The sequence below is a fragment of the Cupressus sempervirens genome, chromosome 7, assembly GCF_028749045.1.
Source record: "Cupressus sempervirens isolate cs-2001-9-10 chromosome 7, ASM2874904v1, whole genome shotgun sequence".
Taxonomy (NCBI): Eukaryota; Viridiplantae; Streptophyta; class Pinopsida; order Cupressales; family Cupressaceae; genus Cupressus; species Cupressus sempervirens.
In genome coordinates, this window is record NC_143124.1 from 599,758,503 (window position 1) to 599,781,678 (window position 23,176).

The 23,176-nt window shown below is 34.5% G+C and overlaps 1 protein-coding gene across 1 annotated transcript; it reads right to left on the bottom strand.

Moving 5' to 3' along the window:
- Positions 1 to 275: 275 nt before the first annotated feature.
- On the bottom strand, positions 276 to 1,811 carry LOC149548161 (uncharacterized). Its single transcript, XM_089794232.1, has 2 exons — positions 1,626 to 1,811; positions 276 to 707 (listed from the first exon to the last, which is right to left on the bottom strand). The coding sequence occupies exons 1-2, from the start codon at positions 1,809 to 1,811 to the stop codon at positions 276 to 278; spliced, it is 618 nt and encodes a 205-aa protein (XP_089650358.1).
- Between the last annotated feature and the right edge of the window lie 21,365 nt (positions 1,812 to 23,176).

Sequence of the window (23,176 nt, forward strand, 5' to 3'; positions counted from 1 at the left end):
AACCCAAAAGCAAGCAGAATATTGCATAGGAAAGACCAATCCACTCTATCATAGGCCTTAGCAATGTCCACTTTCATAATGAAGCCCTGATTGTTAGGACAAGACAAGGAATGAATATTCTCATGAGCAGAGATGATAGAGTTAAGGATTTGTCTACCAAGGACAAAATCATTCTGTTGATCAACAGTAATCAATGGGATCACTTGAACAAGTCTAGAAGTGTAAACTTTGGAGATAATTTTATAAAAAGAGTTACAAAGGCTGATCAGATGAAACTAATCTGGAGAATCAACCCCAACTTTCTTAGGAATAAGGCACATAAAAGTGGAGTTGATTTCTTTGAGCAGTTGTTTAGCCCCGTAGAATTCCTTAACAACATCACATACATCTTTATCAACCACTTTCCAAAGCTTTTGGAAGAAGAACATGGGGAATCCATCAGGGCCAGGGGCTTTATCTCCTGCCAGAGAGCTAACAGCCTTGAGAATTTCATCATCCTTAGGAATAGAACATAACATTTTACTATGATCCTTAGTAATCAGTGGAGGAATCACTTTGAGGAATTTAGCCTGACTTTCCACATTAATGTTAGAATCATCCATCATAAGGGAAGAGAAAAATGTCACCATCTCATTCATGATAACCTTGTCTTCAACAATTTTCACATCACCCATTTTAAGATATGAAATGCGAGTTTTGGCCCTGTGCTTCAGAGTGGAAAGATGGAGAAACTTAGTATTTTTATCCCCTTCTCTCAACCATAACAATCAGGATCTCTATCTCCAAAAGATTTCTTCTTTAGTGATGATGTCATGGTATTGGACAAGCTATTCATTCTCTTCAAGGAGGAGATCAGAGGTATAACCTTCCTTCTGTATTTTTTCTTGAATATTAAGAATATCTTCCTTAACCATAGATTAGATCCACCTTTTTTGGGAGGCGATTCAAGTCTTCCACCTTAACAAAAAGTCTGGCACAATGAAGTTTGGATCTAGAAGCCATAGCATTATCCATAGCCACTAGTTCGCCAAAGGAACTAGCGATACCTTTAAAGATATCTTCATGCTAGAATTCAAGAGGGAGTCTAGGGAGTCTGGCCCAAATGGGAGTGGTTAAGAAGAATGAGTCTAAAAGATCCATATTGGGTTCCCATTTTTTAATGGTAAGAGAACTTTTTCCAAAAGACCATGGCCCTCCACAAAGAACTCTGTCCATGTCTTCTTTGAAAAGAAGCCATTCAGCATGGGGGCAACATCTACCTCTCCTCTAATAACCCATTTCCTTTTCACCATCTTTCTAAGAGTTTCAATATCAAGTCTAGTGCCTAAAAATTTTCCCACTAAAGTGAAATCCATGGAAGACATAGAAAAATCAACTAAAGGGTCCAGGATAAAAACTTGAAACTCACCTTTCTCCCAGCAGGTCTTCACAGTCAGCGATGGAAAGAGAGACTTTCGAGTTGGTTTCTTGCCAAACAAGGATGACCAGGATTTTCCTTCCAATGCCCCTTGCTTCTGTCCTCCAAATGTCTTTTCCTTGAAAGAGACAACGTTTTATTTTTCCTTCTTGAGATCCTATCGTAACACATGAGAGGCAGAATGGGATTCCAAAGGTGGGACACAGACCCCACACAAAATTTTAGTATCGCCCGAAGACTTTCCATTTTCCACGTCAACCAAAGATTCTAACCCCGTAAACTTCTCAGTATCCTCTGTCGTTCCCCCAAGGTCAGTATCGCCAGCCAGATTCTCCTCGACCAGTTTCTCACTTGCAAGCGATCCAGCTAATTCAAATTCCAAGAGAGCGCCCATTCCAGTCTATATAGGATGACTAATTTTTAAAAGTTGTTTGATAGTTAATACATAAGAGTATAAATAATTAATATAAAAACTTTTTATTGAACTCAATATTATACATGAAGGATGCCCATTAAACGGGGAAGGGATTTAAATGGTTAATGAGGAATAGCTAGTAGCGAGATGGGAATTATATATTTTTTAAACACATGTATCTAATTAATGATAAGTTACATCTTTTGAATAAAATGTATGTATGGATCATGCCATTCATATAGGTATATATGCATAGAAACCTTATATAATTAATTCTTCTTATAATTTTAGCAACACTCATTTCATGTAGGGAGTATTGAAGTCCATTATCAACCTAATTAATGGGTGATCATTGAATGTATAATGTTACTAGATGTTATGTGATGGATGATACATCATGAATATTTATCAAATGTAATTATAAATATAAAGCATGACATCCAATGAAATTGTTTAGACAACATTTTACTAGTAAGTAATGTGACATTTAGCTCCATCTAATACATATACTAGGTAAACACACACACACACACACACACACACACACACACACATATATATCAAGGAAATTAATGTTGATTTATTCACAATACACATGATATACTCCCCTAGGAAATTTATAGGTATGTACTACCTCGTCCTCTAATGGAAACAAGTATTGGTGAGTGACTTAATACATGAACTTCCCACTATTAGGGATGCACCTTTCATCTAACTATTTTGACTAACTAAGAAATATCTATGAAATCTTAACTTGTATTATAAACATCTAGTCCTAAATTATACTTGTTAGTGACACCTGGAGCTTAGTTGGTTTAATGGACGAAAGCATGACAACAAACTTGGCTACATGTGTTGAACTTATATAATACAAGCATTCTATATTCATGTCAATTCAATAATATTTCGTCATATCAATATTTTTTTTTGCTAAGTTTAAAAAAAAAAATTGGGCATGACATACATGTCATAAAAAAAAGGAGAATATTGAGCTAAAATGCGAAGGGAAAGACCATTCTGGGATGAAGAATCTACTTAGTAGTCTAGAGATGTTAGGTCATAAACTCTGATCAACAAAAATTTGACTACAGATAGGGCCTTTAGGGCTTGAGTGCTCTCTTCTCTCATAGTTCTAGCATGTATATATATATATACCTTGTGAGAAATAAATTATACACATAGACAAAAAAGCATGCAATCAAATAAAAGAGAAGAAAATACATTAATTGAATCCCACATTAAATAAGGGGAATTAAAAAGAAAGTCAAAACTAAAACACTTAAGGCAACTAATCAAAGGACATTATACAAGAAGTAAGATGAAGACATATGTTTCTATCTTCAATAAAATGACAATGTGAGTGTATTAAATGAAGGAGGAAGGGGTAAATAACAAGTGTCATCATTTCAATTTGCCACATCAACTTGTTAAGAGGAGTAAAGTCGTCACCCACATGAGTAAGGTAAGGGAGGTGAGGTTAAGTGCATATCAATAAATATGATTCATAGATTGGCAAGCATTACAATTTAAAAAAGAAAATAAATATATTTTCTAAATACTAGACAAATGACATAATATGTAATGAGCATAGGGTGTATTAAATAAATAAGATTATATGTTAATTTATTTATCACTAAATATGTTTAAATAGATGCAAATGATCAAAGATAAACATAATGATGTTGGGAGGAAGGACTAGGTAGGTAAGAGGGTAGGGTTGATCCCTAAGACAAAATGAGTATGCAATCCCCTCTTGGGTTTAGGCTAATCAAGTTATAGGACCCCACAACAATGTCCTAACATTGCAATATGGAAAAACATATAGGTATGATGAGGGAAGGTGAGAACTCATTTAAGTCACTACGAGGGAAGCCTTGAAAATGGACCAAGGTTCTACCGAAAGGTTTCTTGACCAACCCTAGATGACCTAGCCTATACATGCTTTGTGTTCTTATGAAAAATGAACATAAATATTATATTAACCAATGGAAAAAATCATTACCCAAAGAGAGTAATGGAGTCCTATTTTTTGATAAAATTCATTGCCTCAATTTGTTAAATTATGTTGGAAATTTAAACTTCTATTAATTTCATAGCATTTCCATTGTTAATAATTGGCGATAAAGGTTACAAATTGTACATCTATGGAATGAAACTTGTGAGGCTACTTGAGCATTTCAAATGACATACAAAATTTAAACATAGTGTATGATTGCATGATTTAATGGGAGATCTTGATCATATTAGAATGAGAGGGAGTTTTGAATTCATGTAAACTTTTGGTATCATGTGTATGAATACATGATTTAATGGGCCTACTCCTTGTGTACATCATGAGGAAGTGACAAAATCTAAGTTATCATCACTTGCATTTTCACGAGTTATTGAAAGATGACCATCTTACAATAACTTAATTTTCTATTATGATGGATATCTTATGATGTCTATGTAGATCATGATAAATTATAATTTGCATAGTGGATTTTTATATGGTAAGCCTTATGAGAATGTGTGTGCACATACCTTATATAAAAAAAAAATGAGTACATGGTGAATGTTATGCAAAATGATATTCTAGAAGGTCATTACACAAAGTACTTGGCAAATATCATGCGACTTGATGTTTTGGGAGACCATTACTCATAGTACTTGGTGAATATCTTGCATCTCGACATTCTAGAAGACCATTACTTAGAGTACTTGGTGAATATTGGATTGGGAGATTAATACTCTTGATAGAAAATGTGATATCAAAACCCTATTTGAGTAATTGGTGAATATCATATGTTGATATTTTGGAAGACCAATACTTATGGGATCAAATGTGATATCAAAATGTTGAATATCTTTTGATCAAGAATATTCTTATACGGAGGTAATATATGCCTTGGGTTTATCCTTCCTAGCTAAGAGGGAGTGTTGATGTGTGGCAACTTTAGTTGGCTAAATTCTATGTTATAGATTTTGAGTAAGTTTTATAATTAAATCATGAGAATATGCATCTTGTGAGACTTACAATTGAGTTCTTAGATCTCATTAAATTTATTGTCTTTGAGTTGTTTGTATAGATGCATATTGGGTATGAGGTAAGTATACATTTTGTGAGACTAACAACTAACAACTTAGATATAATTAAATTGATTATCTTTGGGTTGTTTGTATAAATGCATACTAGGTATTTTAAAAACTAAGAGCTTAGGTATCATCTCATTGATCATCTTTGGGTTATTCAAAAATATTGATTGTCCTTTACCTTTGATTATCAAAATGTATTTTCCCTTCTTGACTAAGAGGGAGTATTAAAGTTTTAGTCAATTAGGATGTCTTTATCCTTTATATATGTATTTTCATTATATATATATATATATATATATATATATATATATATATATATATCATTAAATTTTATATTATAATAATGAATAGACATGTCCCATGAAGGGATATGTCTCTTCATCGATTATTCTCTTTATATATATAAGAGGTTGTTGCCATTTGGAAAACACATACTGAATATAATGGCTATGTTATTACACTTGTAGAGATCCCTAAAAATTTAATAGTTGGTTTATCAATATCATTGTTTCCAGATATTAGATAGAAGTGTAATTAAAGATTTCATCTTGCTCATTACTCACTCCATGGGTAAGTGGATTCTTTCATGAAAGCTAAGAGGAAAGAATATTAGTAACACCCTTTTACAAAATCTCTCAATTTTTTGCTTTCCTTGAGTTGATCCAAGGAATGATGAGAAGGGGGAGCCTTCCCTTTAAGGTAGGAGAGACTTTGTCTCACACGTTGTGGCTGGTCATCCTATTTTGTGACTAGATTTTACTCAAAACTATCAATTACAAAATATCCATCCAATAGTTTTTTGGTGACTATGTTGGGGATAAAAATGCATTCAGAAGCCTCTTGCTTTCATTTGAAGTTTAGCTCATTTTTCTAATTGGCATTATAGGTTATCACATTGGAAATTTTTGAGCATGTGTATTCACAAAGAAAGAAGGGTGATAGTTCATCATGTTCTATTGGATCATTTTGGGCACGAAAAGCTCATTTTGATTTTCTTATTAAAATTTCTTCTCTCTCCCATACTACAAGCTATCCTCCTAAAAAGGAAAATTCTATACCTAGTGAAGATTCCCAATGTTTCTTTAAACCCCTTTTTTCTACTACATAGCTAAACCTTTCCACTCATACTATCCATAACCAAAATATCAATATGGCTACTAGCCCATGGGGAGTAACTTTTGGTCTATTAAATCTTGCAGTACCCTTACATGCATTATCACAAGGTTCTCGCAAGAATTTTTTGAAGTTCTACGGGGTTAGAAAGCAACATCCTGATGAATACATTAAAGCCTTCTACATTGTTGTAGGAGTATTTGGTTTTGAACATGAAGATATATGTGTAAGGATTTTTATAGCAACCTTACAAGGAATAGAGTTGATTGGCTCTATAACTTGGAACCCAATTCTATCACATATTGGGCATCTTTGCATCCAAGTTTCTTGAAAGATTCAAGCTTGCAAAAGATGAGAATGCTCTCCTAGCACAACTTACATAGATGAAGAAGGAAGAAAATGTGAGAATGTAGGAGTTTATTACTAAATTCAATAAACTAGCCAATCAAATTCTTGTTGCTTTTCAACATACTACCAAAAATTTGAAGTGTTTCTTGAACAACACTCAGCTTTCTGAAGTCATGTTTTTATTGAGAAGAGTTTCTCTTGCAGCATGGTCTCTTGCACAATCTCTAGTAACAAAGATTTAATATGATCTGATACTTGCAAGAAAAATCATAAAGATTCCAACCGATTTTAAAAAATTCCCTTTTAGAATCTTCTTTATTGGGTACATTTGATTTTCTAGTTTAGAAGTTAGAATATGAACTTCTTGCACTCAAAAAGAAAATATCTCAAGGGTCATTTGCAAGACCATACAAGGATATTCCAAGGCAATTATATCCTAATGTTGCAAATTATTATGCAGCTAAAAATTAGAGTAAGCTTCTCCTCCTCCAAAGAGGCTTGCACTTGAAGCACCACCAAGTAATTCAAGGATCGGTTACTTTGAATTTGATCCAATTAATGATAATCAAGAAGAATATCCTTCTCAAGATATTTCTTTTCTATATCATGAAGATCATCAAGCAACTAGTGACTCTACTATTGGGTACATACAATACAATAATGAAGATCATGAAATTGATTTTGCACAAGCTTATGCAGTTATGACACATTCACAAACCAAGTTGGCTCAACAACAAGAGGAGGCTTAAAATAAGTTGGATACTCCTTAAATGCATGTCACCATTGCAAAGAGGGGAACAACTTTATCTAGCCTACTTAATGATCCAACTAGAAACCAAGTGTTGATCAAATTTCTCCTGCATCTAGTATTTCTAAATCCAATATGCCTAATAATAGTACTAAAACCCATGCTGAATTTCAATTCTTCTTTAGTTGATTCTTTCTTGGATTTTTATATTATAGATCATGAGCTAAAAAGACTAAAATTTAGATGTTTGAGGTAGAATACCTACAAGCCTATCTAAATCAGTTGGATAGACTTACTAAATTTGTCAAAGAGTCTTGGCCTACTCAGACTCATTTGGTTTCCCTTAAATATAAAAATATGTCAAATAACCTAGTTACCACTCCATCCTCAATTTCAGGGAAGATTTAACCTTTCTATCTTTCCCTACTAGTTAATGGTTTCAAGTTAAGCAATTGTGTCATAGATTTTGATGCCTTTGATAATGTTATGCTAGTTAAGATTGCAGATGCTTTAGGGTTGATTGTAACAAAGTCTTTTGGTATTTTTTATTCTATGGAGAAAAAATGAGTGCCTTTGAAAGGGCAAATCAAAGATGCTTAGTTTTCCTTTGTGTATTTCCTAGACAAAAAGATCAAATGGTTATTTTGGTCGCAAATGTACCAACTTCTTATGGTATTTTACTTGGTCATAATTTTTGCATGGATAGGGAGGTGAACTCAATATGGACATGATTGAAGCCAAGATACTAGTAAAGGGTATTATGTAGAAGTTGTATCCTAAAAGAGAAACAAAGTATGTGGTGGTTAAATCCAATGACCCACATGCTCAAATCCTCTTTGAGCCAGTCAAAATGGGTAACTACTACCTACATGTTGATGAAGTGTCTAAATTTTCCAAAGATTGAATTGATTTTGAGATTTCTTCATTACTATCAAACCTAAAAGATTTGTTGATGTTGTTGAAACCATAGAAGAAGATGTTATTCCTAAGGAAGGAGTTATTCTTGAAGATGATCCTATGGATTTTTTTAACAAAGAATTTTTTTTTTCCAAAAGTGATTCCACTAATTCTCTTGAAGGGAAAATCATTCTTAATGATTATGGAGCAAGTTCAAGTAGTTCTATTGTTGTTTGGGTTATGGAATTTGATGGAAGATATGCTTATATGGGATCTGGTGTTGGAGTTGTGTTTATTTCACTTGACGGTGCATTTTTCCCTTTTCTTACAAATTGCAATTTCCTAATATCAATAACATGGCTGAATATGAAGCCTTCATACTGGGTTTGAACATGGAAAAAGCCAAAGGAATCCAAAATTTGCATGCAAAGGGAGATGTTGAATTGGTAGTATGTCAATTCAAGGGTCAATATTAAGCAAGAAATGGTTGACTTAGACATTGTTGCAATTTAGCTTGGGATTACATCAAGTTGTTTAATGCTTTCAATATTTTAGTAATTCCTAGAGAGATGAATGATAGGGCTGATTCACTTGTTGTTTCAGCAACCTTGTTACTTCCTCATCAATATTTTGAAGATAACATATGTGAAATAGAATTGGTTTATCAACCAAGTGTTCCAAATAATTGTGAGCATTGAAAAGTGTTTAATATTGATTATACTCAAATCATCAATTTTCTTGAAACTAAGGAGATTTTTGATGAGATGTACTTTAAATGAAGTGAAAATACCTCAGATGAAGTAATTTCTAACATAGATTGTGAAAATAGTCATGAAGTTATTCAGCTAAAAAGAAATAAGATTCCCAAAGGTTTGATTTCTTTGGAAACAAATTTTGACAATCATGATCAATATGTTAAGGAACAACAAAAGAAAAGGATGACATATTTGGAGCAATATGAGAAATACAACATTGGAATTGAAGAAGATCCTAAGTTGGTGAACATTGGTAATTGGTGCATGAAGGAGGAGTAGAAAAAATTCATCACTTTGCTTCATGAATAGAAAGATGCCTTAGCCTATTTGTATGAACATCTCAAATATTTTCATCCAAAGGAAATGCAACATGATATTCCAATTAAGTTTGGTGTGTATCCTTTTCGCCGAAAGAAGAGACAATATAATCCCAAGATTTTAGATACCATTATGGCTAAAATCCAAAAATGCTTGAAGTGAGTATTAGTTTTCATATTCATCATCTATTTGAGGTAGCTAATATAGTTCATGTTATGTGTAAATTTTCATAATCTCAATCAGGTGTCTCTTAAGAATAATTATCCACTACCATTCATACACCAAGTATTACAAGTTGTTATTGGTTCTAAAATTTAATCTATGTTAGATGGTTTTTTAAGTTACAATCAAATTGAGTTTTGTGAAGATGATCAATATAAGACATCATTTACTACTTTGTGTGGAACTTTTGTTTATCAGTAGATGCATTTTGGTCTTATCAATGCTGAAGCAACCTTTCAATGAGCAATGGATCTTGATTTTGATGGTCTTATCAATGGTGACATTGTTGTATACTTAGATGATTTGACTGTTTACTCCAAAAAATGTCAAGATCATTTATTTCATCTCCAACAAGTCCTAGAAAGACATAGAATGTCATGGTGTGTCTTTGAATACAAAAAAAAAAAAGTTTTTGGCTTGATGGAAGGTAAGATGTTGGGACATATTGTGTCAAAAGAAGGTATTAAGATTGATCCAAAAAGGGTGCAAGAAATACAATGTTTATCTTTACCATCAAGAAAAATTGTAGCTCATTATTTCTTTGGAAAGGTGATTTTTCTAAGAATATTTGTACCGTATTTTGCTGAACAAACTTGTCATATTGTTGAAGTGATGAAAGGAAATAATGCTTTCCATTGGAATCAAGATGAAAGAAAAGCATCTGTAAAAATCAAAGATGCTATAGCACATTCCTATGTTAGTATGTCCTGATTATACAAGAAGCTTCATCATGTATAGTTATGCTTTATAACATACTCTTTTTGCTATTCTAATGCAAAAAAATGATGAAGCTATTGAATCACCAATTTTTTTGATGAGTTGTGCCCTTTGAAGGCTCATGAACTAAATATAGTCAAATGGAAAAACATGCTTATATTGTTGTTAAAGAAATGAAGCATTTCAGGTTCTATATTTTGAATTATCATATCATTGCTTTAGTTTAAGATACTACTGTTAAGACTATTCTGACACAAAAAGATTTTGGTACAAAAAGAGGAAATTGGGTTGCTAAGATTCAAGAATATGATATGGAAATATGACCTACCAAGTTAGTTTGTGGTAAAAGACTCTATCAGCTGATGGCTGAAAATGAACCCTTGTAGGTAGAAGTGAGAATTCTTCTTCTCTTCCTACTATTTTGTTCGTTAGCACTACATATGATTGGTACTTTGATATGGAATACTAGTTGAGCTATGGAGAATTTCATCCACATTTGACATACAAAGAATGAAGGACTCTCAAGTTAAAAGGTTCAAGTTTCATTCTTTGGGAAAATGGACTTTGCAAGTGTGCAACGGATGGAACATTCCTTAGATGTGTTGATAAAAGTCAGCAAGTACAACTATTAGATTCTTTTCATAATTAGGTATGTGGTGGAAACTTCTCAGCACCTATCACTACACATAAGATTTTCAAAGCACAATACTATTGGTGCACACTTTTTTAGGATGCTTATTAGTGGGTGAAGAAATGTGAATTGTGTCAGTGATTTGTTGGCAACCAAAAGCTTGTTGCTCTTCCATTAAAGGCAATTGTGATCGATGACCCTTTTCAACAATTGGGAATTGATTTTATTGGTACTATTAATCCATCATCAAGAAAGGCTCATACACATATCTTAGCTATAAAAAATTACTTCACTAAATGGGTCAAAGCAATTCCAGTGAAGGGTTCTACATCTAAAATAACTTGTGACTTTATGAAGAAGAACATCATTTCACATTTTGGTATTCTGAATAAAATTATTTTAGACAATCTGATCACTTTCTCTTCTAGGGAAGTGATTGAGTTTTGTTTCAATCATGGGATAAATTTGGCACATGCATCTAATTATTACCCATAGGGTAATTGCCAAGTAGAATCAAGCAACAAGAATTTATTGACTATCATTAAAAAGTCGGTTGAGTCAAATTGAAGAACCTGGCACAAGGCTTTGTTTGATGCTTTGTGGGTAGATCAAATTACTCCTAAAAAAGCAACTGGAATGTCTCCTTTTCAGTTTGTATATGGGATCAATGCTCAGATTCCAATAACATTATAGCTTCTAGCTCTCAATTTAGTATGACCATCAAAGATGAAACTTATTCAGATGCACTGGATAAGAGGATTATGTTTGTTTAACAATTGGAGGAGATGAGGAAAGAGGTGGTTGATACATTTGTTGCTCATTAGCAATAAGTAAAAGATATTTTTGATAAAAAGGCCAAGTACAGAGAATTTCAAATTGGTGATCTTGTTCTACTCTAGGACAAAAGGCGACAACCAAAAGGAATACATGGAAAGTTTGATTCTTTTTGGTGAGGACCTTTCACAATTCATCAAATTGTAGGAAAATATATTTTATGGCTTTCATATAATGATGCAACACCAATGTTGTTGCCCTACAATGGACAACATTTGAAACATTACTTTTAGTAATTAATAGATAAGTACTTTTTGTATATAAGTTTTGTTTTAGATCATACATTTTTCTTTTTCTTTTTCTTTTGTCACCTGACTCTATTGCCCAATGGAGTGGATGAAGGCACTTAGAGAACTAGATTATATTTCACTCTTTGTTTTCAAGAATAAATGAGTAACATTCACAAGACAGAGCCAGATGCTGTCCTACATTTTGTCACCACAAAATGTAGGTAACAATATTATACTTTTTCAACTTAGTTTTGCATTTATCTGAGCTTAGTTCATTATTTAATTGGTTAGTATTGATCAACCAATTAATTCCAATTGATATAATGAATCCTTTCATTGAAGGTTTTTGTCAAGTATTTTAGTTTTTCTATTTGTTGAGTCTATGGTTGATTTTTGAAGCCTTCAAAATCATTTTTCTTGTTTTTGAGTGCATTTGTTCGCTTTTGGTCCTTTATTTTTGCTCAAATTATTGCTTTCAATTTTTCTTTCAATTTGATCTATCTTAAGGCTTAATTAGAGTTGGAAATCATAAGATATGATCATTTTAGTGCCCAAAAAGTTGACCTTTTAGGTACAACTGCACGAATTAAAAATATCATTTTTAAGTTGACATTCACTTTTTGAAAAATATAACATGAATTCATTTTATGTTATGTTTTTAAGTTACTTTATCATTTCAATTTTTCCCTTAAAATAACTATAGTGCACTTTAAGTTATAATTTTAAGTTGAGTTGTTTTTTTAATTTTTCATTTAAGTGGCTATATTAACTATATAATTTAATTTAATTTTTGAGTTTTAAATCAAAACATCTTGATAAATATTACTTTTAAGATAATATTTGCACATATTATATTAACTATATAGTGTAAATATTATTTATGACCCATTTGAGTAATATTTATTGAAAAATTATTTTGACATGTGATGAATTCATCACTTAAATTGTGCAAACATGTCTACAAGCAGATTTTCATTAAAAATATGTAGTTGAACCTAAAAGGTGCCATTTTGAATGAAAATGGCTTTGAGAACACTTAAAACATGTTATTACATGTATTTTATTTTAAAAACATGTAGTAGCACCCAAAAGGTGTGTTTTTTCCTTAAAGGTCATTTTTGTGCAAAATTTGAAACATGCATATGCATCTAAAAGGTGTGTTTTTCCTTTAGACTCATTTTTAGAAGTTTTTAAAATATGTGTTTGCACCCAAAAGGTGTGTTTTTTATAAGGAAGCCATTTTAAAAATTTGTATATATGTAATGACACCTAAAAGGTGTGATTTGTCTCCATTGCATGCATTTTCCTCCAAGAAACCTATTTTTGAAGATTGAAGGCAAAAATCCATGCACTTGCCCTCCAAGAACACATTTTTTGTTGGAATCTCCAAATTTATTCATTCCAAGTCAAGGAAATCTTCTCTATAGGGTAGTTTTTACATTTGAAGGCATTTCCATGCATTAAATGTTGAATCTCCATGCAAGAAACATCATTTTTACTAGATTCCAAGTGGGAATGTGTATTATTATAGGGGACTTCAACACCCCTTTAAGGGAGGATGAAAAGGAAGGAGGTCTGCCTCCAGATCTAGACAGTGGGATAGACCTTTTAGATTTTATCAATGATTTGGCTTGACTTGATCTAGATCTTTAGGGAGGTTTCTTCACCTAGTGTAATAGAAGAGTGGGAAGGGATTGCATTTAGGTATGTTTGGATAGGGCTTTTATCTCTTTAGACTAGTTTTCTTCTTCTAACTACAATCTTTTGTCAATGGCTAGGACTGGTTCGGATCACTCGCCCATTTCTCTCACTTTAGATCCTATTGATATCAAATCTAATTTCCCTTTCAAATTTGAGAAAATGTGGATATCTCACCCGGATATTTTTCTCCATATCTCGAATTGGTGGAATATCCATATTGAGGGATCTACTATGTTCAAGGTGGCTAAGAAACTAACAAATGTTAAGTTGAATGTTAGAAAGTGGAACAAGTCAGATTTTGGTAATATCTTTCACTCCAAAGTGTAAGGCCCATTTGTCGTTGCACCAAAAGCCATGACTGTTAGTGAACATGGAACACCACATAATTAACCACCTGTGGGTAGGGGAGCATGTCGCATCACCCAAAAATCTCCCCCTCGACGCGCATACTAGGTGCTTACGTGGGTCAGGAAGGCACCAGGGAGATTTGAACCCATGACCAGGCCAAAACCAGGCTCTGATACCAATTGTAAGGCCTATTTGTCGTTGCACCAAAAGCCATGACTATTAGTGAACATGGAACACCACATAATTAACCACCTGTGGGCAGGGGAGCGCGTCGCATCACCCAACACAAAGCTTAGATCTCAGAGGACCTAAGAATCATTTAGGATGCTATTCAGAAGGAGGGGTATAATGATGAGAGGATGGAGGTGTTGTAATGTGAAGCCTAATTAGAATCAAAGGTTTATTTAGTACAATTTCCCTCTAGATTATTTCTATGGGGGTTTGGAGGCAATGCGGGGCAATGCCCCCAAAACGAGGTCGAGGGTAGGGCCCCTGCAGGGTCTTGGTATACTATTATAAAAAGCATCATCTACTATTTTTATATTATTCTAGCCTTAATTTTGTAAGCAAAAAAATCTTGTATAAAAAGGCTTAGGGTTAGGGATTTTCATAATGTGTGATGCAAAAATTTGTTCTTGCAGCAGTATTGAGCTATAGGGGGTTAGAGATTGTAATCATTAGATAATACTAATATAGGACTTGCTATTAGTGGACATAGCCCAAGGATTGGGTGAACCACGTTAAATCTTGGTGTCTTGTGTTCTCTTGCGCTCTACTATTTTTTGGTTGGTTATATTTGCATGTAACTATTATTCCAATTTGAGGTTAATCCTAATAGGAGGAGGAAAAATCTATCATGTCTAAGCTTCACAATGTCATTAGTCAAGAGGAGGCCTATTGGAAATAGAGGTTGAGGGCTCTCTAGTTGAAAGAGGGGGACATGAATACTAGGTTCTTCCACACCTCCACTTTGAAGCATAGAGTTCATAACAAAATTAGCAACATCAAGAAGGGAGAAGTGGTTTTGGAAGAAGAAAATGAAATAGTTGGTGAGGTTATTTCTTTCTTCACTAATTTTCTTACGAAAGACCCCAATCTATTGGAACATGATGAGATGGAAATCTTATCTAACATTCTAGCTTTGATCCAACCTGAGGAGAATGCGATGATTGGGTCTATTCTATCACCTTAGGAAGTTAAATAGGTTGTCTTCTCTCTTGCAACTGAAAAATCCCTAGGTTTGGATGGGTTTTTGTCTTTTTCTTCAAGATTTTTTGGAATGTGGTTCAATAGGATGTAACTAAAGTGGTGCAAGAATTCTTTGGCACTAGAAGTCTTCTTAAGGAGATTAATGTCACTTTCCTAATGCTAATCCCAAAGGTGGTAGGAGTGGACTCTATGGACCATTTCAAACCTATTAGCATGTGTAAATCTTTCTATAATATTATTTATAAATTATTGGCTTAAAGGATCATCAAGGTTCTCCCCTCCATTATAGCTCCTCAACAATTTGGTTTTGTCCTAGGGTGATAAATCCTAGATTCTATTATGATTATCCATGAAGTGATCCACTCTTTGAAAGAAGGTGAGAGACAAGGTTTCCACCTTAAGCCTGACTTGTCTAAGGCTTATGATCATTTGGACTAAGCCTTTCTCTTTAGAGTTCTTACGACCTTTGGATTTAATTCAAGGGTTATCAAACTTATTGGCTAGTTGGTGACAACTACTTCCTTGGTTGTGCTAGTCATTGGATCCCCCTCGACCTTTTTCAAACCTTCTAGAGGTCTTAGGCAAGGTGATCCGATCTCCCCCATTATCTTCATTATATTAGCTGAGTAACTTGAAAGGATGATTTCTGCTAACAAAATTTTTGGTGCTCTATCTGGTATCAAACCTTTATCAAGCCTCTTGGTTTTCTCCCACCAAAATTTTTTTGATGATACTATAATGGGTGGGAAAGCCATAGTTGGTGAAGCTAGGGTGGTGAAAAATATTTTGAGCTCTTACTCAAGGGGCTTGGGGCAACTTATCAACTGGAACAAGAGCTCTATTTTCTTCATAAATACTCCAATCAAGCATCAAAGGAAGATTGTTGCTATTCTGGGCTATGAAATGGGAAATCTTCCTTCAATCTATTTGGGCCTCCCCATAGGTTTGAGGCCCCCAAATTCTTTTTGGAGTAACATATTAGACAAGTTCAATAAAAAAATTAGCTAGATGGAAGGGAGTCACTCCTAGCCAAGATGGGAAATTTTAGTTGGTCAAAGCTACTCTCCAAAACCCTCCAACCTATGCAATGAGTCTTTTTGGGATTTTAAGCAAGTTTGCAAATCTCATGGAGAAGATCTAGAGGAACTTTATTTGGTTGAGATAAGAAGGCAACAAGAATTTACACATGGTGGCTTGAGATAATGTGTGTCTCTCAAAATAGAATGGTGAACTAGGGATAAGGAAATAGTATCCTTACAATAAAGCCCTCCAAGCTAAATAGGTTTGGAGAATATTTTGAAACAAAGGGGAATGGAGGGACATCAAGGAATAAAAATATCTTTTAAGACCTTCAGTCATAAACCTTCTCTTTAGTGAGTCTATTCCTAAAGGATCTAATATATGGAACATATTTCTAAGTGCTAGAGAAGTAGCTAATAGTAGGGCGAAATGGAGTGTTGGGAATGGAGAGGATACTCTTTTTTGGTAGGATAATTGGCTAATTCAGTGGCCTCTTATTGTAATCTCTAATTTTGAGAGATGGGTCTACATTTGCATCTAGTGGTTTGGGAGATTTGTATCAAATTATAGACAACGCCAGGGCTAGAGGGATCTATTTGCCATTTTAGTGGACTTTAAATGCCTTATGACTATTCTTCTCTCTATGGTTATGAATGAGAATAAAGGTAAGCTTTTTTGGGAGAATTCTTCAGATGGAACCTATTCAGTGGCCTTGGGGTACCAAGCTATTATGAAGTAGGATTCAAGGCTGGACTAGGCTAAAGCCTGGTACCTTGGTCTAACACCTAAAATCAACATTTTTTTTTTTTGGCTTTTACTCCAAAACATGATATTGACTATAGATAGCTTGTACAAGAGGGGCCATCCTATTTCTAATAGATGTGTCCTTTGCAAAAACCAGGCTAAGATGGTGGATCATCTATTTATACATCACTCTTTCTCTAGAGGGTTGTGGTCTTTTTTAGTCAAGCTTTTGAGATGAACTTGTGTGCTCCTAACTTGAGGACTAATTTCTTCAAGCAGTGGGATGATTCTTGGGGAGGATCTGGGCTTCAAACTATTAGTAAATGGGCATTGCCTCATTTTGGATGGGGTATATGGAAGGAACATAATAATAGGATATTTAGTGATGCCAACCTTACTGCTAGAATTGAGTCTAGAAAAATTCAAAATGCCCTTTTGGAAAACTATATGTTTATTAAAGGAACTAACCCTTTTCCAAGTGATAATATTAGAATTAATGATACTTGGACAAGAAGAAAGGAGTGTCACTAGTCTTTACCCTCAAAAGGCTAGCACAAAGCCAACTTTGATGGTGCGGCCAAAGGCAACCTGGGAGAGGTGAGATGTAGAGGGGTGATTAGAAATAGTCATGGGTATGGTTTAGTAGTCATTACTTTTTCACTGGGTTTTCAAACTAATCACTATGCAGAGGCCTATGTTGCTCTTCAGACTACAAAATTGGCTAAAGAGGTAGGGGTCAAATGTCTTTGGTTGGAGGGGGACTCAAATAAAATTTTTAAATGCCTAAGGGGAGAACACCCTCTAGTATGGAATATTAAGAATATGATGGAGGAAATGAAAAAATATTTTTCTTTCCTTTGGAAAGGTCTTTGTGTCACATGTTTACCATGAAGGTAATGTGGCTTCTAATTGGATAGAAAATGAGGTAGTAACGAGAGACTCGTCACAAAGATGGTTAAGTGAAGAGGGTTTTTTGATAAATGCAAAAAGAATTATTGAGCTAGAGAGGATCTAGGGGAGAATAGGCAACATACAATGTAATTATGGCAGTTAATGTTGTCAATTAGGTGTATAAAGTAATGAGGTTTTGGCATGAGATGATTCAAAGGAATCATAGTTAGGGAGTTTATTGGCACATTTTATGGGAAATTTTAAGGACTTATGGTAATTACTATATCTATTTCTTTTTTGATGTCAAAATCAAGTATAGGTTTTGGGAGAAAAACTAGGTCTTAGTGCATGGTGATTGGAGAACTCAGAGTAATTATTCTCCTGTATGCAACATAATGGTTGGGGAGAGGTATAGAAGGGAGCCAAAGGGAGAAGTTGAGAAGTGGAGGAGGCATTCGAAGGTGTGGGAGAAATTGAGGGAAGGTGACATCTTGTCCTTCATTGAAAAAATTCATAGCTAGGACCTGAAGATTACTAACCTAATGGCGAAGACATGGAGGGAAGGGAAGGTGAAGATTGATGGGGTGGACTTCTAAGTCAATCAAGGGGTTATTTCCAATGTAATTAACTCTCCCAACCAGGGCATAAAATTCTATAGGGATAAGAAAATTTCCTTGAATACGGTGAAAGATTTTGCTAAGGATGTGAAGGAAATGAAGGATCTTGTGAAGACTGGAGCCTACTATGAGCTTGTATCTATAAAGAGGTTGTGGAGGTTTTTCCTAAGGGTAATTATCTCCTACATTATGCTCAACACTAGGTTTGACAAGATTCAAACCCACCATTTCATTATTCTAAATCATTTCATGTATGGAACCAAAATTTTGATCCCCTACTATCTATTTTTCTCTGCAAACTAGAGTATAATGAATTATAAGAAGAAAGTGTACTCTAACCTAGTATTCCATGTGGGTTTGATATTACTCATACATGAGCATTTTAAAGCTCAAACCCACAGAAGGGTTGTTGCCTAGAAGGTAGTTTCTTCTAAGGAAACATAGAGCTCCTACCTCCCATTGGACATGAAGGACACTGTTGCTATGTACTCAAAAGATGAAGAGGAGGTGGAAAAAATCATGAAGGATATGGGTAAGAAGAAAAAAAGAAGCCACAAAAAGGATTTAAGAAAAGGATAAAGTAGGAGGAGGATTCAGAGGATGATTATAATGATGAGTGTTGGCACTCAAAATTGTAGCCCAAATTTTGAGCACCATTGAAGAAATTGAGCCCTATAAATGCTTTTGATGCCTATGTACCTGGCTATACCTTTGAACCTTGTGAGGTGTTTAATGTTTCTAACACCATGCATTTAGCCTATCTAAGCATTCCATGAAGTTAAATTTCCATTCCGAGTCATTTTGTGAAGTCTTGTTTTGAGCATTTGTCCATTCTGCATTTTTCACCAAGTGTCAAACAATGACAGGAAGTTGTGTTTATCATTGAATATCTCGCACCCAGAATTGTGTCATGACCTGCCACTTTGGGAGTGTCTAGTGTCCATACTCAAGAACCTATGTTTTAGATTTTGAGTCATTTTGAATCCCTTAAAGTTGGTAGTTTACTATTTTCATGCTGATGCACATTGTACATAATTCTAAGAAGTCCTATTTGGCATACTATAACTTTTGACCAATTGACCAAAATGTTGAATTTCCTTTTGCGTTGCATTATAGATGTCAAAGAATTGTTATGTTTCAAGTTTAACCTCATGAAAAATCCATTTGATTAGTTTTCAAACATGGTTCCAAACGTAATTTCTAAAGTTTTACTAGTGTTAGTATTTGCAGATTGTTTGGTACCCCTGTTCGGGATGTCATAACTTGAGATCCATAATTGGTAAGATCAAATAGATTGTACCCCTATTTTTTCCTCTGAAAATACTTTAAGTGTGTCAATTTTCAAGTCATGATGAATCCATTTGCACACTTTTCCAGTTCAATTCCATTTTCAAAATCCAAGTAGCTCACTTTGACTGCTCGCCATTTGCGCCCATTTATTTTTCATAAGCCCAAATAATAGATCCATAATATCCTCATGATAGAGAACCAAAATCCCCGTTTTCATACTCTCAAGTTTCAGTTTACCCAATTTTTGAAGCCAAATCCGAACCCAATTTATTATTTTTTGACATGTTTTACTTGCAGGTAGTTTTGAAAGGGTAATTTTGACGATCAATATCTTTTGACCTTGAATTATTCATGTGACAATATTTGACATGGTAAAAGTGTATGGAACAAAGAGTTAGTGTGCCAATTTTTAGAGCTCGATCAGGTGTTTTGGTCAATTTTTAAGGCCAGTCAATAGACCTTTTGGCACCAATTTGATGGATTGCAGATAAGTGATGAAGTAAGTTTTAATTGACAATTTAGTGATCCAATTTGATTCTAATCAATTCAAGATGATTAGTGGATCAATCTAAGAATCTCGTTGTTCGAAAACAAATTTTTTTTTAGTCGGACCCACTTTGGGGCCCAGCTAAATTCATCAAAATTATGATAGGGGATGTAACAGGTGTCAATGTAGGGATGTTCTTTTTCGCAATTCTGAGTGGAGTAGATTTTTTTTGGATCACTAGTGGAGTGCAACTAGCTTCATATGTCCTCTCAGATAATCTAAAATGGAAAATAAAGTAGTACTTGTAGTGGATGTACTTGAAGAGCTTCAATGTGCACCAACTATTAAAATTTGTAATGTAATCCTTAATGTTTTAGTTAAGCACAAATTTTATATTGCAAAACATTTCTTTATAAGCACAATGATGAGCTCTAAGTGCAAACCAAATGTTTACAATTTTGGTATCCTGATAAGAGCACTTTGTCTGCTTGATCACATTCGAGAGGTATTCAGATTACTAGAGTCAATGAGGCATCACAGATGTGAACCAAGTGAATTTACATAGCATACATTGTTAAGTGGATTTTGTAGATGGAAAGAGCAGAGGAACAAGTCTCTTACTTGGAGCAACTAGCGAATGGGAGGTAACTCCAAGCATAAAGAGAGCCTATGTTAAACCAAGAAGCTCATACCTCTTAGAGAGCACCCATGCTATAAACATATTGCATCCATGACTTAAACAATAACAAAGGATCCATGCATTCTAAAAAAGAAGATGCCCGTGCCCAAAATAATGAAGCAAAGATCCACAATCCGCCAACATCCCAAGCCAAGGAAATCTACACAAAAGGCAGCGAAAGTAGTCAAAACAAGGGCGTCCATGTTGGAAAAGAAGCTTCACACACCAAAATAGAGAGCAATGTAATTGAAGAGCCCCATGAAGGAGTATTAATAGAGACCCTGAGCAAATAAGGTAGAGATGTCCATGGCTACACATAAGACATAAGTTGCAAGTTTTAAAGAAGTCAGCACACACATCAAGAGAACTTAAAACCCACGCAGCTCATGCAAAGCCACCTTGCAAAAGGAAAAAGATTGCTTAACAGGGGCAACATGTGTGGCAAAGGGAGAGAAGGGTTTAACACTCACAAGTACTCCAAAGAAAACCATCGTCCATATGCATTAACAAGAAGAAACATTGACCCACATTTTGAAGGTGGCCTTAGCGCCAAAGACAATCATATTTTTATCCATTTGTGGCTTGGAGGCAATCATGTAGTGTGGGAGGAGGTCATAGTTAAAGGAGGAGCTTCAATAATAGAGAAGTCTCCAAAAAATGGGGCACCATAAGTGAAGAATCTGCATAGCACAAAGGAGGAATTCACAGTGAGAAGGGGGGACACACCTATTGCCTTTATCCCACATTGGCAAGCAAAAAGACATTTTTGTAGTGTAAATACAAATGCACTCAATAAACAAGTGACTTCAAGAGAGAGGCTTTTGGAAGCCCAACCCATGTGAGGGACCCCATTGGTGATAAGGAAACATTTGAACAAACACACATATCAAATGATGATGTCAACATGGATAGCCCACTAGAAAATTTGCAAAATTCAGCAAGGCACTATGTCACCATCAAAAAATGGCAAGGTTTTCCAGTAGTGACATAGCAACCTGTCGAAAAGCCATAAAAATTTGGCAAGAGGCAAGAGGGTCATGGGTCTCGCCTATAGATGGCATCAACAAATAATAAATTTACAAGTGGCATGCTTCCTAAGGCACTGACATGGCAGAGGGTGACACGTGTCACAATGTCACTGATGATGTGGTAGATGTTGATTAGGATAGCAACATAGTGACCATGACATGGATTGATGATCGAATGCTGAGGTGGCACAATGATGTGGTGCTTGCTATGCAAGAAATGACCCAATAAAAAATTGACATGTGTCACCAGGGTGGTCAATTAGGTTTGACCCAAATTGAAAAGGGGATGAAAATTTAGAGGCTTCAAATAAAAGTTTATATTATATTCATTGTTAGAGGATCCACATGAAATCATCAAATTTTTAAATAAAGCCTAAAACTTTTAATATAGTTGAAACTATATTAAAGAATAATTTTTTTTGCAATAATGCTTTGAAAGTCATGGAATGGGAGCTTGATCTTCAGATGGCCATAACTAGAGAAAATTTTAACCAAAATGGGTGCTCCAATATACCACCAAAATTGGGAAGATCTGAATTTTTTGAATCTGAAGTCAAATTATGCACAACAATTCATCAATTTGAGATACAAGCCAATTTTTGATTCCCAAGGCATTGGCGACAGAATTTTCAAAACTCATCATTGGTCATCAAGAGTGGTTAAAGGTCAGGTGGGAAGGCTTGTTGAATCCTGGGTATGGAAGAAAACTAATCTAAAAAGTTTATTTTTCCTTTTGAGGTCATATAACTAATTTTTCACTTTTTACTTTGAGTTCAAATGCGACATTAGAAATCAGTTATGATGGTGAATCAAATATTTGAGATTCTTTATGCCTTTGAGAGCCAGAATGATGGGAATTGATAGGCAGTTATAGAGAGAGGGTAGAAAGAGGTTTTTCATCTTCTTGGGAAGAAATTTTGAGGGTACACCTGTCAATTGCAAATTCAATCTGAGAATTGCTTCCTTCCTATATCTTTCTTTCGTCTTCTCCTTTGCAGGTTGTTGGGAGTTTTCTCTAGGTAATACCAACAGGGTTCTAGTTCTACTGTTGAAACCAGGGTTGTTGATGGTTTTGTTTCTTGTCTATTGAGCTGAGCTCTAGTAGTGAAGGCCACACACCTGTTTATGTGTAGATTTTTATTTTTATGTCATGTATTTTCATTCTGAGATATTGGAAATTGATGCTAGATTATGTGAAGTATCTTGAATTTCATTTAGTTTTACCAGTCTAATATATTTAGTCTTTCCATGGACGAATATACAAAAGGGGATTTACATGAATTATCTAAGTTCTCTAATTTTGTCTCTTAATTCTTCATGTGCTATTAACTTTTTGATTAAATGGATAAGGTTCATTTGATTTAAGGCAACTTGGATGAGTTGTATATCAGATTTGTTGTTGCTTTTGACTCAAGGAGTTAAGTAAATGCTTCACCATTCTA

Bases quoted from the DNA above. Each gene is read 5' to 3' on its own strand.
- LOC149548161 (XM_089794232.1), bottom strand. From the start codon at position 1,811: ATGGGCGCTCTCTTGGAATTTGAATTAGCTGGATCGCTTGCAAGTGAG. The intron at 708-1,625 runs GTCTGTGTCCCA...TCCACTCTGAAG, and splicing joins ATACTAAAATTTTGTGTGGG to CACAGGGCCAAAACTCGCAT.